The sequence below is a fragment of the Melospiza georgiana genome, chromosome 18, assembly GCF_028018845.1.
Source record: "Melospiza georgiana isolate bMelGeo1 chromosome 18, bMelGeo1.pri, whole genome shotgun sequence".
Lineage (NCBI taxonomy): Eukaryota > Metazoa > Chordata > Aves > Passeriformes > Passerellidae > Melospiza > Melospiza georgiana.
Window position 1 is genome coordinate 12,817,145 of NC_080447.1, and position 17,457 is coordinate 12,834,601.

Below are 17,457 nucleotides of genomic sequence, written 5' to 3' on the forward strand. Positions count from 1 at the left end.
GCTCAGCTCAGTGTCATCTGCAAACCTGCTGAGTGTGCCCTCCATCCCTTCCTCTATGTAACTAATGCAGATCCTAAATACCACTGACCCCAGTATGGACCCTACGGCAGCTGCAGCTGGGATTGAGATGCTCAAGCTCCAGCAAACTGCAGGATTCCACACAGTGCCTCCCTCCCGCCCTGCTCCTCGGGGCTGCCCCATTCTTGGACCAAATTCCTGGGCTCCAGACCAGGCTGAGCACCTGAATGTTCCCCGTGCCAGCAGGTCTGGCTCTGTCCCAGCACACGGCACCGGGAGCTGCGGGCTGACCCCGCGGGGCCGCGCCTGCCCCTGGCACCCAGCACATCCCGGCGGGAATGGCAGGCGGCCCCGCCAGGATCTGGGGCTGGCACGGAGCGCCCCGGCCCGTCGCTCCCTGCCCTGCCAGCTGCCTGCAGCGCCCCGGGGCAGCGGCTTCGCAATGCCGAGCAGCGGAAGCGGCAGCCGCGCTCGGGCCACTCGCGGCAGCGCCACGGGTCACTGCCAGCCCCGCCGGCCGCGCTTCCTTCCCCTCCGGCTCCCGGGAAGGGAAGCTGCCCCTGCAAAGTGCCCATCAGCAAAAAGGCTGCGGGTGCCGCAGGGACACCCAGCTGCCTTTTGGATCGGCGCCCGAGGAACTTGGCAGGAATTGCGCCAGAAGAGTGGAATAGCAGAGCTGGGAGCGCCGGGGGATTTGGGAGATATAAACGGGATCAATGCAGCCGCGGGGCTGGGGACAGTTGCTACCTCGGGTTATTTTTTGGAGGTGTTTGGATATTTCTAGGGAAGTGCCCTGCCTGTGTTTTCTGCCCAGCTGGCTCTCTGCTCTCCTGTGGTTATGGAAAGATGTTTTTCAGCCAGAAGTGCCTTGGTTCCGCAGCGCTCCCCGTGTGACACTGCCTCCAGCGCTGGGACCGGCACTCGGCGCTTTCCCACAATAGGCTGGACACCGCTGCGAGCACGCCAAAAAACCTCCCGGCTCCAGAAGGGGTTTAGCCCAGCAAAGCCTTTCTGCTGCCCGAATTCAACCCCTCATCCTGCCGTGTCCGAGCCACTCTTGCTGCTTCCATCTTCTCTCAACCGAGCTGCTTTCACATCCCAGCTGGGAAGCTGAGGCTGGGAGAAAGTCCGTGGAACTGGGGAGTGAAGCTTGGAGATGCTGCAGTGAGCAGCTCCTGTGTGGGAGGGAGGCTCCTGCCTGCTCTGCATCCTGTCCTGTCTCTTCCCGGGGCTCTCCCGCAGGCAGCAATCCTGGAAAATCAGGAAGATTTCTCCTGAATGTCTCTTGCTGTGGTCAAGGTCCCGGAATGTCTTGTCCCACCCTCCAGTGGTGGACAGCAGACCTCTCTGCCCTGCTCCACCACATCCCCTGCATCTCCCGCTCCACCTTCCCAGGCTCAGCAGGCACTGGGCTTTTCCTGCCCCTCTGCCAGGCTGTTCCCATGCTAGGTCAGGGCTTTCTCAAAGTCATCACCTCACCCCATCAGCTGGCAGCTGGTGGAACAGTGGTTCCCGTGCTCTGCCAGCCGCTGCCAAAGTTGCTGCCAGGTCCTGCTCACCCCTGCTCTGAAGCCTGCCTGCACCAGCTCGGCTTCCCAGTGCTCCCCCATCCCATCCTCGAGCACCATTTTGGTGGTTTCCATCCAGCTCAGCCCCTAAACCAGTGCTGACACTTTGCAGGCAAACAGATCTGTGCCCAGCAGTCCCCTCAGGTGCCACCAGCCATGTGCCCACTGGGAGAGGGTGGCATCCCTCCTGCCACCTCTCTCCAGGCGTTTGCTGCAGCGCTCGCGTGCAGGCAGCTGGAGGGAATCAGAGGAGCCGCTTCGAGAAAATCTGGGCAAAGACAAGGGAAAAAAAATAAAAATCCTGGGACCTGGCAAGAACCTACACAAGTTTCCATGAGAAATCCAACGTGGCCATCCAGCCCGTCTGTGCTGGAGCGTTCCCAGGCCTCTCCCGGGGTCAGCGGCGTTGCCAATGCCCACCCAACTTTCATTAGAGCCCTGACCAAGCCTGGGCTCCTGCCCGCGGTTCCTGCAGCTCCCCATCCCATTCTCCCTCCCTGCTGCCAGTTCCCAGCCGCCCAGGGAGCTGCCCGCCTCCCGTCGCTCCCGTGACATATTTATTGCTATCAGTTTAGTCTTTAATTTCCTTTGTTTCAGAATATCTGACGGCGCAATTAAGAAGGCCCGAAGGGAAGCGTGTGTGTGCTCGGTCATCAGACCTGCGGTTACCGTCTGTCTGGAAGCGGCGCTGGAGCGGGGCTCGGCAGCAGCTGCCAGGCTTCCAGGCTTGTTTTCATTTTCTAAGAGGTTAACTGAGAGCCCGACGCGAAGAGACACCCGTACACACCCAGAAACCCCGCCACACACACGGAGCCACACGCACCCGTACGGAAACACACACATAAACACAGATGTGGGCCGGCACGGGGACATGTAAACACAGCCCTGCGAGGAACCGGCCCCGAGGAACCGGCATGGGACCTGTGTGATCCCGGCTTTCCACCGGCCGTGGTGCCGCAGGTCCGTGCGGGGAGAGAGGAGCCCTTGCACCCTGCGCATCCCATCCGCCGAGTGCAGCCCGTTCTGCCCCATCTCCGGCACGGCGGGGCAGGTCCCTCCCGCTGCTCGGCCCAGACCTTCTGGGGGAAGAGCCCGGTCACGGTAGCTGTGAGGAGGCACAGCTGGGGCTTGTTTCCTCCAGGGCTTGGCTGCGAGGCGAGCATGCGAGGATGTGGATGCGCCCGGGGTCGGGCCTGCGGAGCTCTCTCCGCCGCCGGCACCGGGAGCTGGGCTGGGCCGCCCTGCCCAGGGTGCTGGAGGGAGCAAGGGAAGCTTTGACATTGATTACAGCAGGGTTAGGAGAGGAGAAAGCCTTTCCCTTTGTCCCTAGGGAGTGGTAAATCCTGAGGGGCTGCAGCTCCTGGTGCCCTGGAGACTGGTGGTGCTGGGCTGATGGGGACCTGTGGTACTGGGCTGGTGGGGACTGGTCCTGTTGGGGTGCTGGGGTGATGGTATTGGGATGGTGGAGACTGGTCCTGTTAGTGCATTGGGACCTGTGGTACTGGGGTGGTGGGGACTGGTCCTGTTGGGGCATTAGGACCTGTGGTACTGGGCTGGTGGGGACTGGTCCTGTTGGGGTGATGAGAATTGATCGTACTGGGCTGGTGGGGACTGGTTTCTGGGATGATGTGGACCAGTGTGCCAGGGAGATGGAGGCTGGTGGTGTCAGGATAATGGTGACCAGTTGTACTGGGGTGATGGGACCAAAGGTGTCAGGATGAGCCCAGGGTGATGAGCACCTCAGAGAGCCCCCACAGCAGGCTGACACACAGCAGCACCGAGGTGAGGTGTTTGCCAGCACGGTTTGGCAACACCAAGGTGGGGTGACCACAGCTTCCGCGTGGAAATCCCCATCCCAGAGCCTGGCAGGCATCTCACCAGGGCTGCCAGGAAGAGACAGGCTTCACCCACCCATGGCTGTCCTTCCTGCCCCAACAGCAGAGCCCGTGTGGGAAATGCCAGGCTGGGGAAAAAGCAAGGAGAAATCTTTCTAGCAGCAGGTTTGTGCCTCACAGGGCCCGGCTGCAGAGGAGGAGAATCTCCAGTGGCTTCTAAGGGCTGGGTTCATGCTCTGCTGCCGTGGGGCCTCATTTGGAGCTTGCTCCTCTCCCTCTCCTGCCTTCACAAGACGTGTAGGAACTTCCTATCTCTGCAGCCTCGGGCCCTTAGTCACATTTGGTTGGCAGCCACAGGCGCGCACACGCTCGCCCGGCGGGATTGCACGCACACCTTGTTTTCTTAGGAAACAAGAGGGGAGCGTGACCCAGGCCAGGTAGCACTCCATTCTGCTGTAATAAATGAACATGTCAACTCTCCTGGCCCTAAAACCTGTCCCAGATGCCCTGAAGGCCAGGGGGGAAGCTTGGCATCCTCGTGGGGAGCTCAGCCAGGTGAGGGAGGTGCAGCCCAGTTCAGTGGGGTACCCAAAGTGCCCGTCAGGGCTCAATCCCTGCCTTGCTGCAGGCATGGGCTGGGAGTCCTCAGCAGAGGGGTCCTGCTGGTGTTGGGTGAGTCCCTGAGCAGAGAAATTTAGGGTGGAACATCCTCAGTTTTAATTGAGAATGTCCCCCTCTTCCCCTGTGGTGCCACTGGGCTGGAAGTGCTGCAGTGCCCTGGGGGTGTGGGGAGAGCAAAGAGCAGGGACAGACCCACCAGTCTCAGCCTCTTGTCCCTCTCCCCTCCATATCGAGAGGAACCTCTGCTTTCCATTCCTCTGTTTCTCCAGGACTCTCCCCTCCTTTTGCTGGCTCCCTGATTTAGTTTTAGTGGGAAAAGGGACAACAGGGGCTCATCTTCCCCCAGAGCTGCACTGATGTGCAGCCAAAGGTGGCACAACCCATGTGCCCTGCAGGGCTGGAGGCCACCAGCTGGAGCAGCAAGAGGGGCACAGGGGGCTTCAGGGGTGTGTGCCCTCTCTGCAGTCCCTAAGGAGCCTGGGGACCTGCCACAGCTCCTGCTCAGTCCCAGGGCTGCTCCTTCCCCTCCATCCCTGCCAGCCTAATGTGTGTCTCCCAGTGTTGCCTGCTCTTCTGGGAGCCTGCTTGGGATTTGCTTCCAAACAATTTTCTTCCCATCTCTTCACCCTTGCCACATCACAAAGTGCCCTCCCTTTCCTTAGGTGAGATCTTTCCCTTGAGCCCTGGTTTCCTCCTCAGGGCCAGGAATTATGTTGGCTCAGGCCATCTGAAATGCCTTGTTATGCAAATGTGTCTCAAACAGCTTCAATCTCACAAGTCCTGCTGAATTTTGGGCTTTGGGCTCAGTCCTCAAGGCAGATTCCACGTCCCATGAGACCCGAGCAGAGCAGGGGCGGGAGAGCTGGGATGTTCACTCCCTTTTGGACACTGATGTCCGGGTGCTGTGCATGCTGAGGGTCTGGCCAGGGCTCCTCCATCGGTGCCAAGCGCAGCCGGGGCTGCGGAAATGCCCCGATCTCTGTTAGAGGGCGATAGCAGCGCCGAGATAACAGCGCTATCAGATCCCCGGGGCTGGCCCCGGCCGTCGCTCCAAGGCTGCCCGAATTATCCTCTCCCCGGTGGAGAAGGGTCCCTGAGCCCCGTGCGGGGGTCCCCAGCCAGCCCCAAGCTGGGGTGCAGCAGGAGAGGCCGCTCCAGCCGCTCCACAGGGCTGGAGTTGATCCCGCTCCAAACGAGACCGAACACTTGCTGAGCAAAGCTACCGACAGGGGTCTCGGGGGACCGTGGGGATGTGTCATCCTGCTCCCGAGCCAGCCGAGCCCCGGCGGTGTCACACAGAGCGTGGCTCTGCCGGGGGCCCGGATCCTGCCCCCTGCCCTCCCCGGCTGCTGCGGGCCCGTGCCAGGTCCCCTGCTGGGCACGGGGGCGGCTCTCGGAGCCGGGTCCTGCGACAGAGGTTGCGTTCGTCTCGCCTCCAGCCCATTGTCTTGTTTATTTGTCACGGTTGGTCCCCAATTAGGAGTTCGAGCCGTTTGGGACGAGAACTGTTTCTTCCCATGTGAGCGTGCGGTTCCCGCTCGGCCGGGCTGTGATGTGGCCGGCGACCCGCAGGAGCATCTGCTATTGCAGCAACAGTGCCCGAATGCGTTTCAGATGGGCCCGGCTCTGCTTTGCGTGCCCGGGCCGCCGGCCAGCCCGGGACGGAGCCTCCAGCCGGCCCTCGGGATGCGATGTTCCTGTCCTCGGGGACCCGCCGTGGGGACCTGCTGGGGACGTGGGCACCAGCCAAAGGCGTCTGCCCAGTGCCGAGCCTTGGGGGCACCGCTGGATGGGGAAGGGGCTCTGCCGTGGGCACCCGTGGGTCCGACCCAGCCCGGCTGCACAGGGGGAAAGGCGGGATGCTCCACCTGGATCTCTCAGGGAACGACCCCACCGCCACCCTCGGCTCTGCCGGCGAGCTCAGCCCGGTTTGGGATGCTCCTGCCCGCTCGGTGCCGGGGATGCGGCGCGGGTCACGCCGCCGTGGGGACGCGCGGCCGAGGGTGCCCCAGCCCCGCACCTGCCCCGCGGACGGCAAGTCCCGTCTGGCCGCGGCCCCGGGGCAGCGCGGGGCCCGTCCGGCCGGGTTCGGCGGCGTCAGGCAGCAGCACATGATCCGCGCCGCGGGGCCAAGGGCTGAGGTCAGTCAGTCACACCCAGGAGCGGCACTGACTTCACCGCGGGCAGGAGCAGCTCCTCACGTATCCCGCTCCCCGAAGGCAGCGCTGACCCGCCGCTCGGGGCCCGCGGTCAGGCCGCTCCGTTATCGGGGCGCGGGCATCGCTCCCATCGCAGGGAAGGCTCCCCGGAGCCCCTCCTGGCTCCCGTCCCAGCCAGCCCAGCTCCTCTGCTCCGGAGGGCAGTCACTGACAGGGTCCCGCCGGTGCCGCCGGGGAAGCCGCAGGGCCGGTTCCTTCGCGGGGCTCCCGGTCCGGCCCGCGGGGCTGGCCCGCTTCCCCGGGGCGCCGGCTGGGTGGGATCAGCCGCTGGCTGAGGTAATTGAAAGCCCTTTCCATCCCTCCCGAGCCTGGGGTGAGGAGAGCAGCGCGTCCTGCCTCGCTGGGGCGATGGCACCAACCGGGGGCCACGGCCGGTCCCGGCTCCAAACACTCACGGGAGGGGAGAGAAAGCGATTTGGGGAAATTTAGGGGCTTGTCCACGCGTTTCCAGGGAAGGAAGAGTTAATCCCCCGCCTGCTGCTAATGAGCCTTAACTGAGAATGACCCGGCACAGGGGAGAAGTGAACCCATTGTCCTCGCCTGTGTTTGACTGTCTTCCAGAGAGACTCATGAAACGCAGAGCCGGGGCGTGAGTTCCCGATTTATGTCAGGAGGCTTGATTTATTGTATTTATTTATTTTTGCCATCTGGTTGAGGAGGGATGTTGAAGGCAAGCGTGAGAAATCCAGATGTGCACAGCTCCTGGCTCGCAGCGTCCCCAGCCCCGCTCCCGGCTCCGGCCCTGCCCCCGGGCCCTGCCAGCCCCCGAGCTGCCCGGGGCCGGTTGGTGGCACCCCCTGGCACCACCCTCCGCATCCCTGGCGGGAACGGGATGCGCGTGTTGACACAAGGGAAGGCTACCGTCTGGATGAGCAGCGCTGGAGTTCTCAGCATAGGAAATGTTGGCCACATGACGCCGTGGTGACAATGGGGACACCTGTGTGTCCCCAGCTGCAGGGCCAGGGGTCAGAATGACCCTGACGGCCATCAGGGAGCCGTGGTGGCAAGTGCTGCACGACTGGCCCCGGGGCATAATGCCCACCCTAAACCGATGATACCCTGTCCCGTGCCTGTATTTTGGGAGGTGTTGTATTGCTTTGAGGGCAGGCAGCCCCACAAATGGGCTGCAACCCCAAAATGGGCATCCTCCAGGGCAGGGACACCGGGGACACCCAGGGTCCCTTCCCTGGTGGCAGGCTGGGTGATGGAAGAAAGCCACATCACGCATGGGGAGACACCATTGCATGCAGGGATGTCCCTGGGTGTGGGATGGAGGAGCTCGTTCTGTTTTGGCATTTGCCCCTTCCATCGAGGGACAGCAGGGCCAGGCTGGAAATGGGCACAGCTGGCCCTGCTGTCACCACTGGAGCGGCACGAGGCTGCCACTGGCACAAGGCAGTGCCAGCCTGGGGCCAAACCCACGCCATGAAACTTCCATAGGAGCTGGAGGGCACAACTGGGCAGAGGAAGAGGGGTTTAGGGGGCAACTTCTGAATTTCTGTGGTGATCTTTAGGTCGGGGCTCCTCTGAGACACGAGAGATGATCACACAGGATCTTAGCTCATCCGCTTGCTGTCTCATGCCTGGGAGGTTTGGCCAGTGGCCCAAGGGCTCCGGAGGAGGAGGAAAATTTCATCATCCTGCTCCAACGTCTCCTGTATAATCAGGCCCTTGTTAACCGATACAGCCCCATGCGAGGACCCGGCCACTGCTGCAGCCTTAGGTGGTCTTGGCCCCGGCAGAGCTGTGCTGAGCCTCTCCCAGCACCGCCTGGGAAGCGGCTCTGATTTTATCTGGTGTGTCCCCTCCACCTCGCACATGCTCACTCTGCTCCCTCTGCCTCTTCCCAGCCCTTCTCCGCTTCCCCAGGAACTTCCAGGGTTGCCAGAGTGGGGCTCCCCACACCGAGGTGCTCCCACACCCTGGCATGGTGCCCTCATCATGATGGTACCCACACCACGACGCTCCCCGTGCCAGGACAATCCCTGCACCACGATGGTCCCACATCATCCCAGCACTTTTGAGCCGCTGGTGAGTCAATTTAAACACTCCCTCCACCTGGAAAAATATATTTCAAATCAGCCATGCCATAGCAGGTGGGAAGGAAGGAAAGAATGAGGTGACAGGGGGCTGATCCACAGCGATGCCTTGAGGGGTTTTGGGGTAGCCCCATGGGTGTTTTGGGGGAGCAGAGGTGTCTGAGGGTGAGCACAAAAGGCACCCAAGGAAAAGCAGCCAAATGCAGTCTGTTTGTATTGGTTTATTTAAAAAAAGTACAGCACATATAAAAAAATAAATATTTAAATAGAGTTCTGGCAATATATTACCACAAATATTATTAACAATAGTTAATTATTATTAACAATAAAATTATAATAGTCAGGTCTCAGTGCACGCTGGGCTTTCCACGGAGTCAATAAATAACACACACAGCCCGCTCTGGTGCTAGGAGCGAGCCAGCGCCACCTGCCACCGGCCTGGGGCCCTTCCCCATGTCCCCATGTCCCCATGACCCACATCCCTATGTCCTTGTGTCCCCATGACCCACATCCTTATGTCCTCATGTCCCCATGTCCCCATGACCCATATCCCTATGTCCTTGTGTCCCCATGTCCCATGTCCCCATGTCCCTCATCCCTATGTCCTTGTGTCCCCATATCCCATGTCCCCACGTCCCCATGTCCCACATCCCTATGTCCTTGTATCTCCATATCCCATGTCCTGTGTCCCTGTGTCCCCATGTCCCTATGTCCCACATCCCTATGTCCTTGTATCCCCATATCTCATGTCCCCATGTCCCACATCCCTATGTCCTTGTGTCCCTATGTCCTTGTGCCCCCATGTCCCACATCCCTATGTCCTTGTGTCCCTGTGTCCCACGTCCCCATGTCCCACATCCTTATTGTCCTCATGTCCCCATGTCCCCACGTCCCACATCCCTATGTCCTTGTGTCCCCATGTCCCACATCCCTATGTCCTTGTATCCCCATGTCCCCGTGTCCCCACGTCCCCGTGTCCCCACATCCCTATGTCCTTGTGTCCCCATATTCCATGTCCCCACGTCCCCATGTCCCACATCCCTATGTCCTTGTGTCCCCATGTCCCACGTCCCTATGTCCTTGTGTCCCCATATTCCATGTCCCCGTGTCCCCTTGTCCCACGTCCCCACGCCAGGGCTGGCTCCAGCCGTGCAAAGCCCAGCTCTTGGCCGTTCGTACATTCAGAGCCCTTCCAAAGGGAAAAGCGCTTTCCCAGAGGAGAGGACATTCCGTGCCCCGCCGTGCCCGCGCGGGGGAATGATGCTCCACGGTGGGGTGACTGTCCCACACAGGTGGCCTTGTCCCGGATGGTGGGACCCAGCCCCAGCCAGCACAGCCACCAGTACCCTCAGTTTGGCTCCTTGCAGGCGAGCCCAGAGTTAAAATGTGCAAGGGGAGCGCGTCCCCACGTCCCTGCATCCCAATGTCCCTCCTCACAGTCCTTTCTCCAGGGAAGCGAAGGCTTTCAGACGGTGCTCAGGGGCATCTGCCCGGGTGCTGCTCTCCGTAGTGACACCGTCCTTGGGGGACAGTCCGGCCCTGCTGCCACCCCATGGCTCCCCACACCCCGTGGGAGCCCGGGGATGGCTGAGGCACATCCCGGGACCAGCCCGTGCTCCTCAGGATGCGCTGCCTCGTCCTGCCGGGTGCCGGCTCTGCCCTGCCCGGACGCTCCGGGCTCACACGTTCACCCCGTCAAGGGGCAATAAATTACCGGAGGGCGGATGGGGCCGGCGCAGGCTCCGGGTAATAAATAGGAAGGCGGGAATTGGGGAGGCAGCGGCGGGGCCGGCCAGCAGCAGAGAGGCAGCGCAGGCGGGGCGGGCGCTCATGAGGGGCTGAGATGAGGTAGGAGGACACGTGCTGCCTGCCCGATGACCTGCACGTACTTCCTGAGCACCTGGCAGCCCTGCTGCTTCTTCTTGAAGGCGCTCTTGCCCTTGGAGCTGTCCCCGTACCTGACGTCCACCTGGAAGATGTTGTAGTTCTTGCAGAGGAGGCAGGTGAGGTTGGAGATGAGGCCTCGGGTGGTCTTGGTGGTGTTGTGGAGCCGCTCGAGGAGCTCTTTGGCCACGGGGTTGAGCTCCTCCTGGTCGCGCGTGATGTTGCCCAGCGAGGCATTGAGGAAGGCGAAGAGCTTGTACATGGCCACCATCACCTCCTTCCTCTCGCTCGTCCGGTTGACGCGGAAAGCGGGGAAGAAGATGCCGGCGGGGTTGCAGAGCTTGTCGCTCTCGCTGCTGAATGGCTCTCCCTGGCACTTCAGCTGCGAGGAGAGGCCGGTGTCACCCCACGTGCCCCGTGTCCCCCGTGCCACCATCCCTGCCGCGTCCCCTCCCCTTCCCGCGCCTGCGGCTCGGCCCCCCGGCCGTGACCCCCGGCCGTCCCCAAGCACCACTTACGTAGAGGCTGAAGAGCTCCTGGGCGGTGGCGTTGAGCACGGCCACCTGCCTGCGGGTCTGCTCCTGCACGTTGGAGCGGCACAGGCCGTGGCTGGGGCAGCCCGAGCCGCTCACCAGCAGCGCCCGGCCGGCCACGGGCCGCCGCTGCAGCAGGAGCAGGGCCACGAAGGGCACGACGCCTGTGAGGGGAGAGAGGCCGCCGTCACCCTGGGGTGCTGGCTGCCGCTGGTGCATCCACCGGGATGATCCCAGTCCCAGGCACCCAAGGGGAGGGTGTCCAGCCGGAGCAGGGGCTCATCCCGCTCGGGTGCGCGTCCAGCCCGGCCGGAATGCCCGAAGCCCCGCTCTGTCCCGGCCGTGCCGCGCTCCCGTCCCGCTGCCGCGGCCCTCACCTGCCCCCCGGCAGGCGCTCCCCCGCCTCCCTTCCCGGCGGGGGGCCCCGCAGCATTCCCACATTTCGCAAGCGGCCCGGTGGCGACCTGTGGTGTTTAATCAAACGTGCGAGAAGCTTTTTCCTCCGTTATCCTGGTCCGGGCGCCTCGGGAGCAAGGCCCCACCCCGGGCCGGCTGACTCAGCGGGGCTCCCTCAAGGAAACCTGCTCTCGGCGTGCCCTCCCTCCTTCCTCCCGCCCCCGGCCCCACCGCCTGCCTCAGTTTCCCCGTCTGACAAGCGGGCGCAGCGCCGAGGAGCCCTGGGGAGAGACGACGCAGCTGCCAGATACTGCAGCCAGGAAATCCCTGGCCGCGGAACAAGGGGACCCTTGAGCCTGCGGCAGCTGGGTCACCCCGGCTGAGCCTCCTGAGAGCGGGGAGCTGCGAGCCCCGACCCGCGGGAACCCCCAAAGCGCGGAGAGGCCGAACCGGCTCTGGAGCCCGCGACTCGGCTGGGCAGCCTCGGGGAGGGCGGCCTGGGTGTCCCCGCCGCTGGGTGACCCGGGTGACACCGGCAGGGCCCCGGCAGGGCGGGGGTCCCGCGCTCCAGGCCAAGCCCCCGGGCCGTGACGGGCCCCGAAGCCGCCCGCACTTGTCAGCGCCTCGGACGTGCCGCCGGTGCCGGGTAACCCAAGCCTCGATTCATTTACCCTGCCCAGGTGGGACAGGACTTACCTGGGCGTGTTCCAGCTCCCTCCCGCACCCCGCGCGTCCCCACGGGATGGATCAGACCCCCTGACCCCTCCGGAGCCCCTCTCGCTGTGCCCCCGGCCGCTGTTCAGCCCATTCACGGCTGGGCAGGGACAGGCTCTGCCCCACGTGTGCCGGGGATCGGGGCCGTGGGTGGGGAGTCCCCGGTGGGAGCTGCCCCGAGGGACCCCCAGAACGGCTTCTGGGCCGGGGGCTGCTCCCTCCGACCCCTCCTGCACCTGGCAGCCTCCCCATCCTCGCAGCGCTCGGCTTGAGGCATCGGGAGACCCACAAGGAGGATAAGCAGGAGTGGGGGGGGGGGGAAGTATTTAAAAGTACAAAAAATTTAAAAAAAAAAAAATCCCCCCCTCCTTGAGATTTTTTTTTTTTTTCCTTGGAAGCATTTCCAGTTATATAAGTGTCCAGATGTTGGCTGGACCGCGCCAGCGCCGCGCTCCGCTGCCGCTGCCAATTCCCAGAGATGCTCATCCCGGGGGGACGCGGCGCGGCGGGAGCCCCGCTCCGGCTCCAGCGGCGCTTCCAGCCGGGCCCCGCCTGCCCCCGAGCATCACCGGCAAACGGAGGGGAGGGGGAGGAAAAAAGGGGAGGGGGAGAAGGGGAAATAGTATCCCCAAAGTCGGATTTTTTTGATTTTTTTTTTTACCTGCCGGTACGAACTTCATTGTGAGCCGCGTCCCGGGAGCGACTTAATAGGGATTGGTGTTGGCAGAGGAAGTTTTCAGAAATTCATGTTCATACTGGGGGACTTCTCGGGGTTTATATACCGGTCTCCGGCAGGCAGCCTGTGTTGTAAGAGGGGAGGGGAGAGGGGAGGCTGGGAGAATCGAGTATCGCTGTTCCCATTCACATCGCAGGAAGTCTTAGAAATAAAAAGTTCTATCAAATAATTGACGACACAGATCATTTTGTTTTGTTTTACGCGCGGCTCGGGGAAGTGATGAATTGCGGTGGGCTGGGGGGGATGAATCGAAGCCCCCCAGGGGAGGAGCGCGGCCGCACGTGGGGCTCGGGGGTGTCGGGCGCGGGCAGGAGGAGCCGCGGGGCCGGGGCTCAGCCCGTTCACCCCCGGGGCCCCTCCGGCCGCCGGAGCAGGCAGTGAAATGAAGGAGGTAAAGCAGCCTGGTTTGGGGTTGGTTTGGGGCTGGTTTGGGGTTGGTTTGGGGCTGGTTTGGGGTCGGTTTGGAGTTGGTTTGGGGTCGGTTTGGGGTCGGTTTGGGGTCGGTTTGGGGTCGGTTTGGGGTGCTGGAGGGATGGAGGGCGCGGGCAGGGGCGGTCACGGCTCCTCGGTCACGGCGGGACGGCCGCGGTGTCCCCCAGCCCGCCGCGGGCTCAGCCCTTCGGGCACAAGGATTATCGGCCAAGGGTGGGTTTTCCGCGGCAAAAAGGACAAACCCACCCAGGGGAGAGGCCGGACCGGCCCCCCCAGGGTTAACCCTTGCCTCGGCGGGGCTGTCCCCGGCCTGGAGCAGACACGAGGGCGCTGGGTCACGCTCCCGTGGGGACCCCGTGGGATCGGGACACTGCGGGGCTGTTCGCTGCTCGATTTGGGTGCAAAACAGGTTAAATGGATTTTTTTTTTTTTTGTCCTTCTCTGTATTTTTTCCTCACGGGGCCAGACTGAAGCTTTAATCAGGTTTAGCGAGTTTGTGCCCCGGCAGGTGAACCCGCGGTGACAGCCCAGGAACGGTGGCGCAAGAGCCACCACGACCCCGGGCGTCCTCCCTTGGGGGGACACGGCCAGGGGGACAAGGAGACCCCTCTGTGCTGGCTGGGTCGGGCCGTGGCCGCTGCGTGCCTCAGTTTCCCCGTGCACGGAGCAGCCTGGTGGCATTGATGCCCCAGCCCAGTTTAGCCCAGCCTGGTCCTAGCGGGACACCAGGGATGCGCTGGGGACTGTGGAGGGCGGGGACGATGAGCTCCATCTCCCTCTCTGCAACCTCATCCCGGTGGTTTTGGGATACGGGGAGCAGCACATCACTTATTGATGGATGTCTGATGGCCTGACACACCTAATTAGCCGAGGAATTAATAGCACTTAATTATTGGCATAGGGAACCCCCTGGCGGGTTGTGTGCAGGGGTTGACATGGATTTGCCCCTTTCTTCGATTTCCCAGGGGTGACTGAGTCTAGGCTGGAGCTGAGCTGGGCTTTGGGGTCCCCCGAGGGCTGAGGCACCCCTGGCCATGGTGGGGTCACCAAGGTGGCACCGGTGTCCCCACCTGCAGCTCAGCCTTGGGGCAAAAGCGTTGGGATTAAAGGATGGGGTTTCTCCAGGAAAAAAAAACACAAACCCACGGCACCTGTGCAGGCGGGAAAACCCAAATTCCTGCTCCAGACAGGCTGGACAGGGAGAGGGGAGATGCCTGAGGACAGAACGGGAGATGCCAGGGCGGGAGGTACCGGGAGGGGAGGTGATGCCCGGGCATGTCCCTTCCCCGGTCCCTTTGGCAGCAGGGACATCCCGGTGCCGGTGCGGACGGGCAGCAGGAGGAGACCCTGGCAGGGAGGGAGAGGGAAAGGGGCCGGGGGGAGCCTCCCTGCCAGGAGAGAGTGAGGGCCGGGGGCACCTGTGGGGTTTGGGGGCCCCAGGAGGAGCTGGGGCAGGCTGGTCAGGGGAGCTGTCCCCACTGTCCCCAGTGTCCCCACCGCTGACCTGCCCAGGGACAAGAGGACAAGCCCCGGTGCTCCAAGGCCGCCGCTGCTGCTCCTCTGGACCCCTCCGAGCGCTCCCCCCTGAGCATCCCTGCCCCATCCCTGCCCACCGCTGTCCTCAGCTCCATCGCAGTCATCCCACCCTGTCCCTGCCCCCTTCCTGTCCCCATCATGCCTCTCTGCCGAATCCCTGTCCCCCTTCTGTTCCCTCTTCCCTGTCCCTGTGCTGCCCCTTCTCATCCCTGTCCCGTGTCCGCTCATCCCGGTCCCATCCCTGTCCCCTCCCTGTCCCCATTCCCGTCCCATCCCTGTCCCCATCCCGGTCCCTTCCTTGTCCCATTCCCGTTCCATCCCGGTCCCATCCCTGTCCCCTCCCTGTCCCATCCCTGTCCCATCCCTGTCCCCGTGCTGCCCCCTGCTGCCCCAGCCCAGAATGGCCTCTCCCCATCCCATAATTGCCCCCCACTGCCCCATCCCAACTCAGAATTGCCCCATCTTCACTCAGAACTGCCCCATCCCATCCCCGCTCTGCAGCTGCCCCCTGCCCCTTCCCCACCCCGGACCTCTCCTGTCCCCTGCCAGCCGCTGTGCCCTGCTGCCCTTCCCCGTCCCATCGCTGCCCCCCAGCCCCAGCCCAACTCACAACTGCCCCATCCCAACTCAGAACTGCCCCAGACCCTCTCACAACTGACCCAGCCCCTCCCAGAACTGCCCCAGACCCTCCCAGAACTGCCCCAGACCCTCCCAGAACTGCCCCAGCCGCTCCCAGAACTGCCCCGGCTCCCCCCATTACTGCCCCACCCCATAATTGCACCCCACGCCCCATCCTTATCCCCCTCTGGCTCCTGTCCAGGTCCCCATCCCGTGGTGTCCCCATGGAGGGGGACACCCCGATCCCAGGAACACCCCGATTCCAGGGACACCCAGATTCCAGGGACACCCCAATTCCAGGGACACCCCAATTCCAGGGACACCCAGATCCCAGGGTTACCAAAATCCTCGGGTGTCCCCCAGGAGTGGGGACGAGGCTGTGGTGGGATCGGGGGTGCCCGGGGGTGCCCGGGGGTGCCCGGGGAGCTCTCCCGGGGGCTGAGCAGGGCAGGAGCTCGGGGCCCTGGAAATCCAGAGCTCAGTAATGGAGGGCACCAAATTCCCCTTTGGCTCACGAGGGGTCCCTGCCGGGGCTGCCTCCCCCTGTCCCTGTGCCCCCTGATGTCACCCCAGCGGTGCCACCCCAGCAGTGCCACCCCACAGGTGTCACCCACAGCTTTTCCCATGTGTGGGTTCCCTTGGGTGTCCCCTGGGGACACGAGAGGAGCCAGCAGCCCTGCAGTGACACTCAGCTGGTGCCACCCCGTGCTTGGGGTGCCCCAGCCCCGCGGGGGTCACGTACCTGCAGCCCTGGTGGTGGCACCGTCACGGTCACTCCCACGGTCACTCCCAGCACACCGAGCTGGCCCGGGCTGCTTCATGGTGACATTGTCCCCGCACGGGTGTCCCCGGCTGGCCGTGGTGGCCGCGCTGGTGGCACTGCCAGGACTGAGTCAGGCTCGGGGCCGGGCGCTCGGGCACACGGCACCAGGGAACGAGTGACTCCAGGGGACACATGACCAGGTCTTGGGAGTTTTGACTCAGAGGTGGCAGCGGGTGGCCCGGCCCCCGTGGTGGCCCTGGACAGGCTGCAGGACACTGTGGTGGTGGCCCACACAGGGCTGTGACACATGGCACAAGGTGTCGTGTGGCCTGTGCCACACCATGGTCATCCCTGGCACTGCCGGGCCCTGTGGTGGCACAGCGCAGCCTGTCATGTCACATGCCCTGTGCCACAGTGTCGTGTGCCACATCCCCTCGTGTGCCACATTGTGTGCCATGCCACGGGCCACATCCCAGCTTGTGCCAATGCCATTTGTCACACCGAGTTGTCCCACATGCCCCACACCACCCCACGGCACATCTCCTGTGCCCTGGCAGGGGCATCAGGCACAGCCTGGCCACCAGAACTCAGCTCTCCCTGCCCACAGCCACCAGGACAGACACAGGGACAGAGGGACACGGGGACACGGCGTCTCAGTGGCAGCACTTTATTTCCTTCTGCCATTGTACAAAAATAAAGAAGTGCCACATGGGCGGGGGCACTGCCCTTCTCTGTGAGTACCAAAAATATCAATATTCATAAATAAATCCTTGTGATGGTCATACCTTAACAGCGTACAAAAAATATAATAAAAATAGATATTTATATATTAGCAATATATAAATACATCTGCAATCTGCAGAAGTTAAATTAACACTAACGATCAATAAATACCATACAGTAACAAATAATAATACATAAATTAGGGGGGAGGCAGTGGGGGCTGTCACCCACTGTCACAGTGCAGTGGCCAGGGCCGGGTCCCTGCTGGGCACAGGCAGGGCTGTGGTGGCACAGGGGGGGACACGGAGGGGACATGGAGGGGACAGGGATGGATGAGAGCACAGGGGACACTGAGAGCACAGGGGACACAACGCAGGGATGTGCAAAGGGACGCTGAGAGCACAGAGACACCGAGCACAGGGACACAGGGGCACAGGGATGTGCAAAGGGACACCGAGGACAGAGGGACACTGAGCACACAGGGATGTGCAAAGGGACACTGAGCACACAGGGATGTGCAAAGGGACACCGAGAGCACAGGGGACACTGAGCACACAGGGATGTGCAAAGGGACACTGAGAGCACAGGGGACACTGAGAGCACAGGGATGTGCAAAGGGACACAGAGACACCGAGCACAAGGGACACTGAGAGCACAGGGGACACCGGGCACACAGGGATGTGCAAAGGGACACCGAGCACCGAGGGACACACAGACCGTGCAGGGACCCGGGATTGCACTCCCAGCTGCTCCCCGGGAGCAGAGCTGGCCGCGGGGTGACAGCACGGCGGTGACAGCCCCGGGACAGCCGCCGGTGGCAGC

At 62.9% G+C, this 17,457-nt stretch overlaps 1 protein-coding gene across 1 annotated transcript; it reads right to left on the bottom strand.

Annotated features, from left to right (window-relative positions):
* Positions 1–10,128: 10,128 nt before the first annotated feature.
* On the bottom strand, positions 10,129–12,507 carry LIF (LIF interleukin 6 family cytokine). The gene is made up of 3 exons (XM_058036792.1): positions 12,489–12,507; positions 10,703–10,881; positions 10,129–10,566 (listed from the first exon to the last, which is right to left on the bottom strand). The coding sequence occupies exons 1-3, from the start codon at positions 12,505–12,507 to the stop codon at positions 10,129–10,131; spliced, it is 636 nt and encodes a 211-aa protein (XP_057892775.1).
* Between the last annotated feature and the right edge of the window lie 4,950 nt (positions 12,508–17,457).

Coding starts and splice junctions, on each gene's coding strand:
- LIF (XM_058036792.1), bottom strand. Junction 10,567..10,702: donor AGGAGCTCTTCAGCCTCTAC/GTAAGTGGTGCT, acceptor CTCTCCTCGCAG/CTGAAGTGCCAGGGAGAGCC.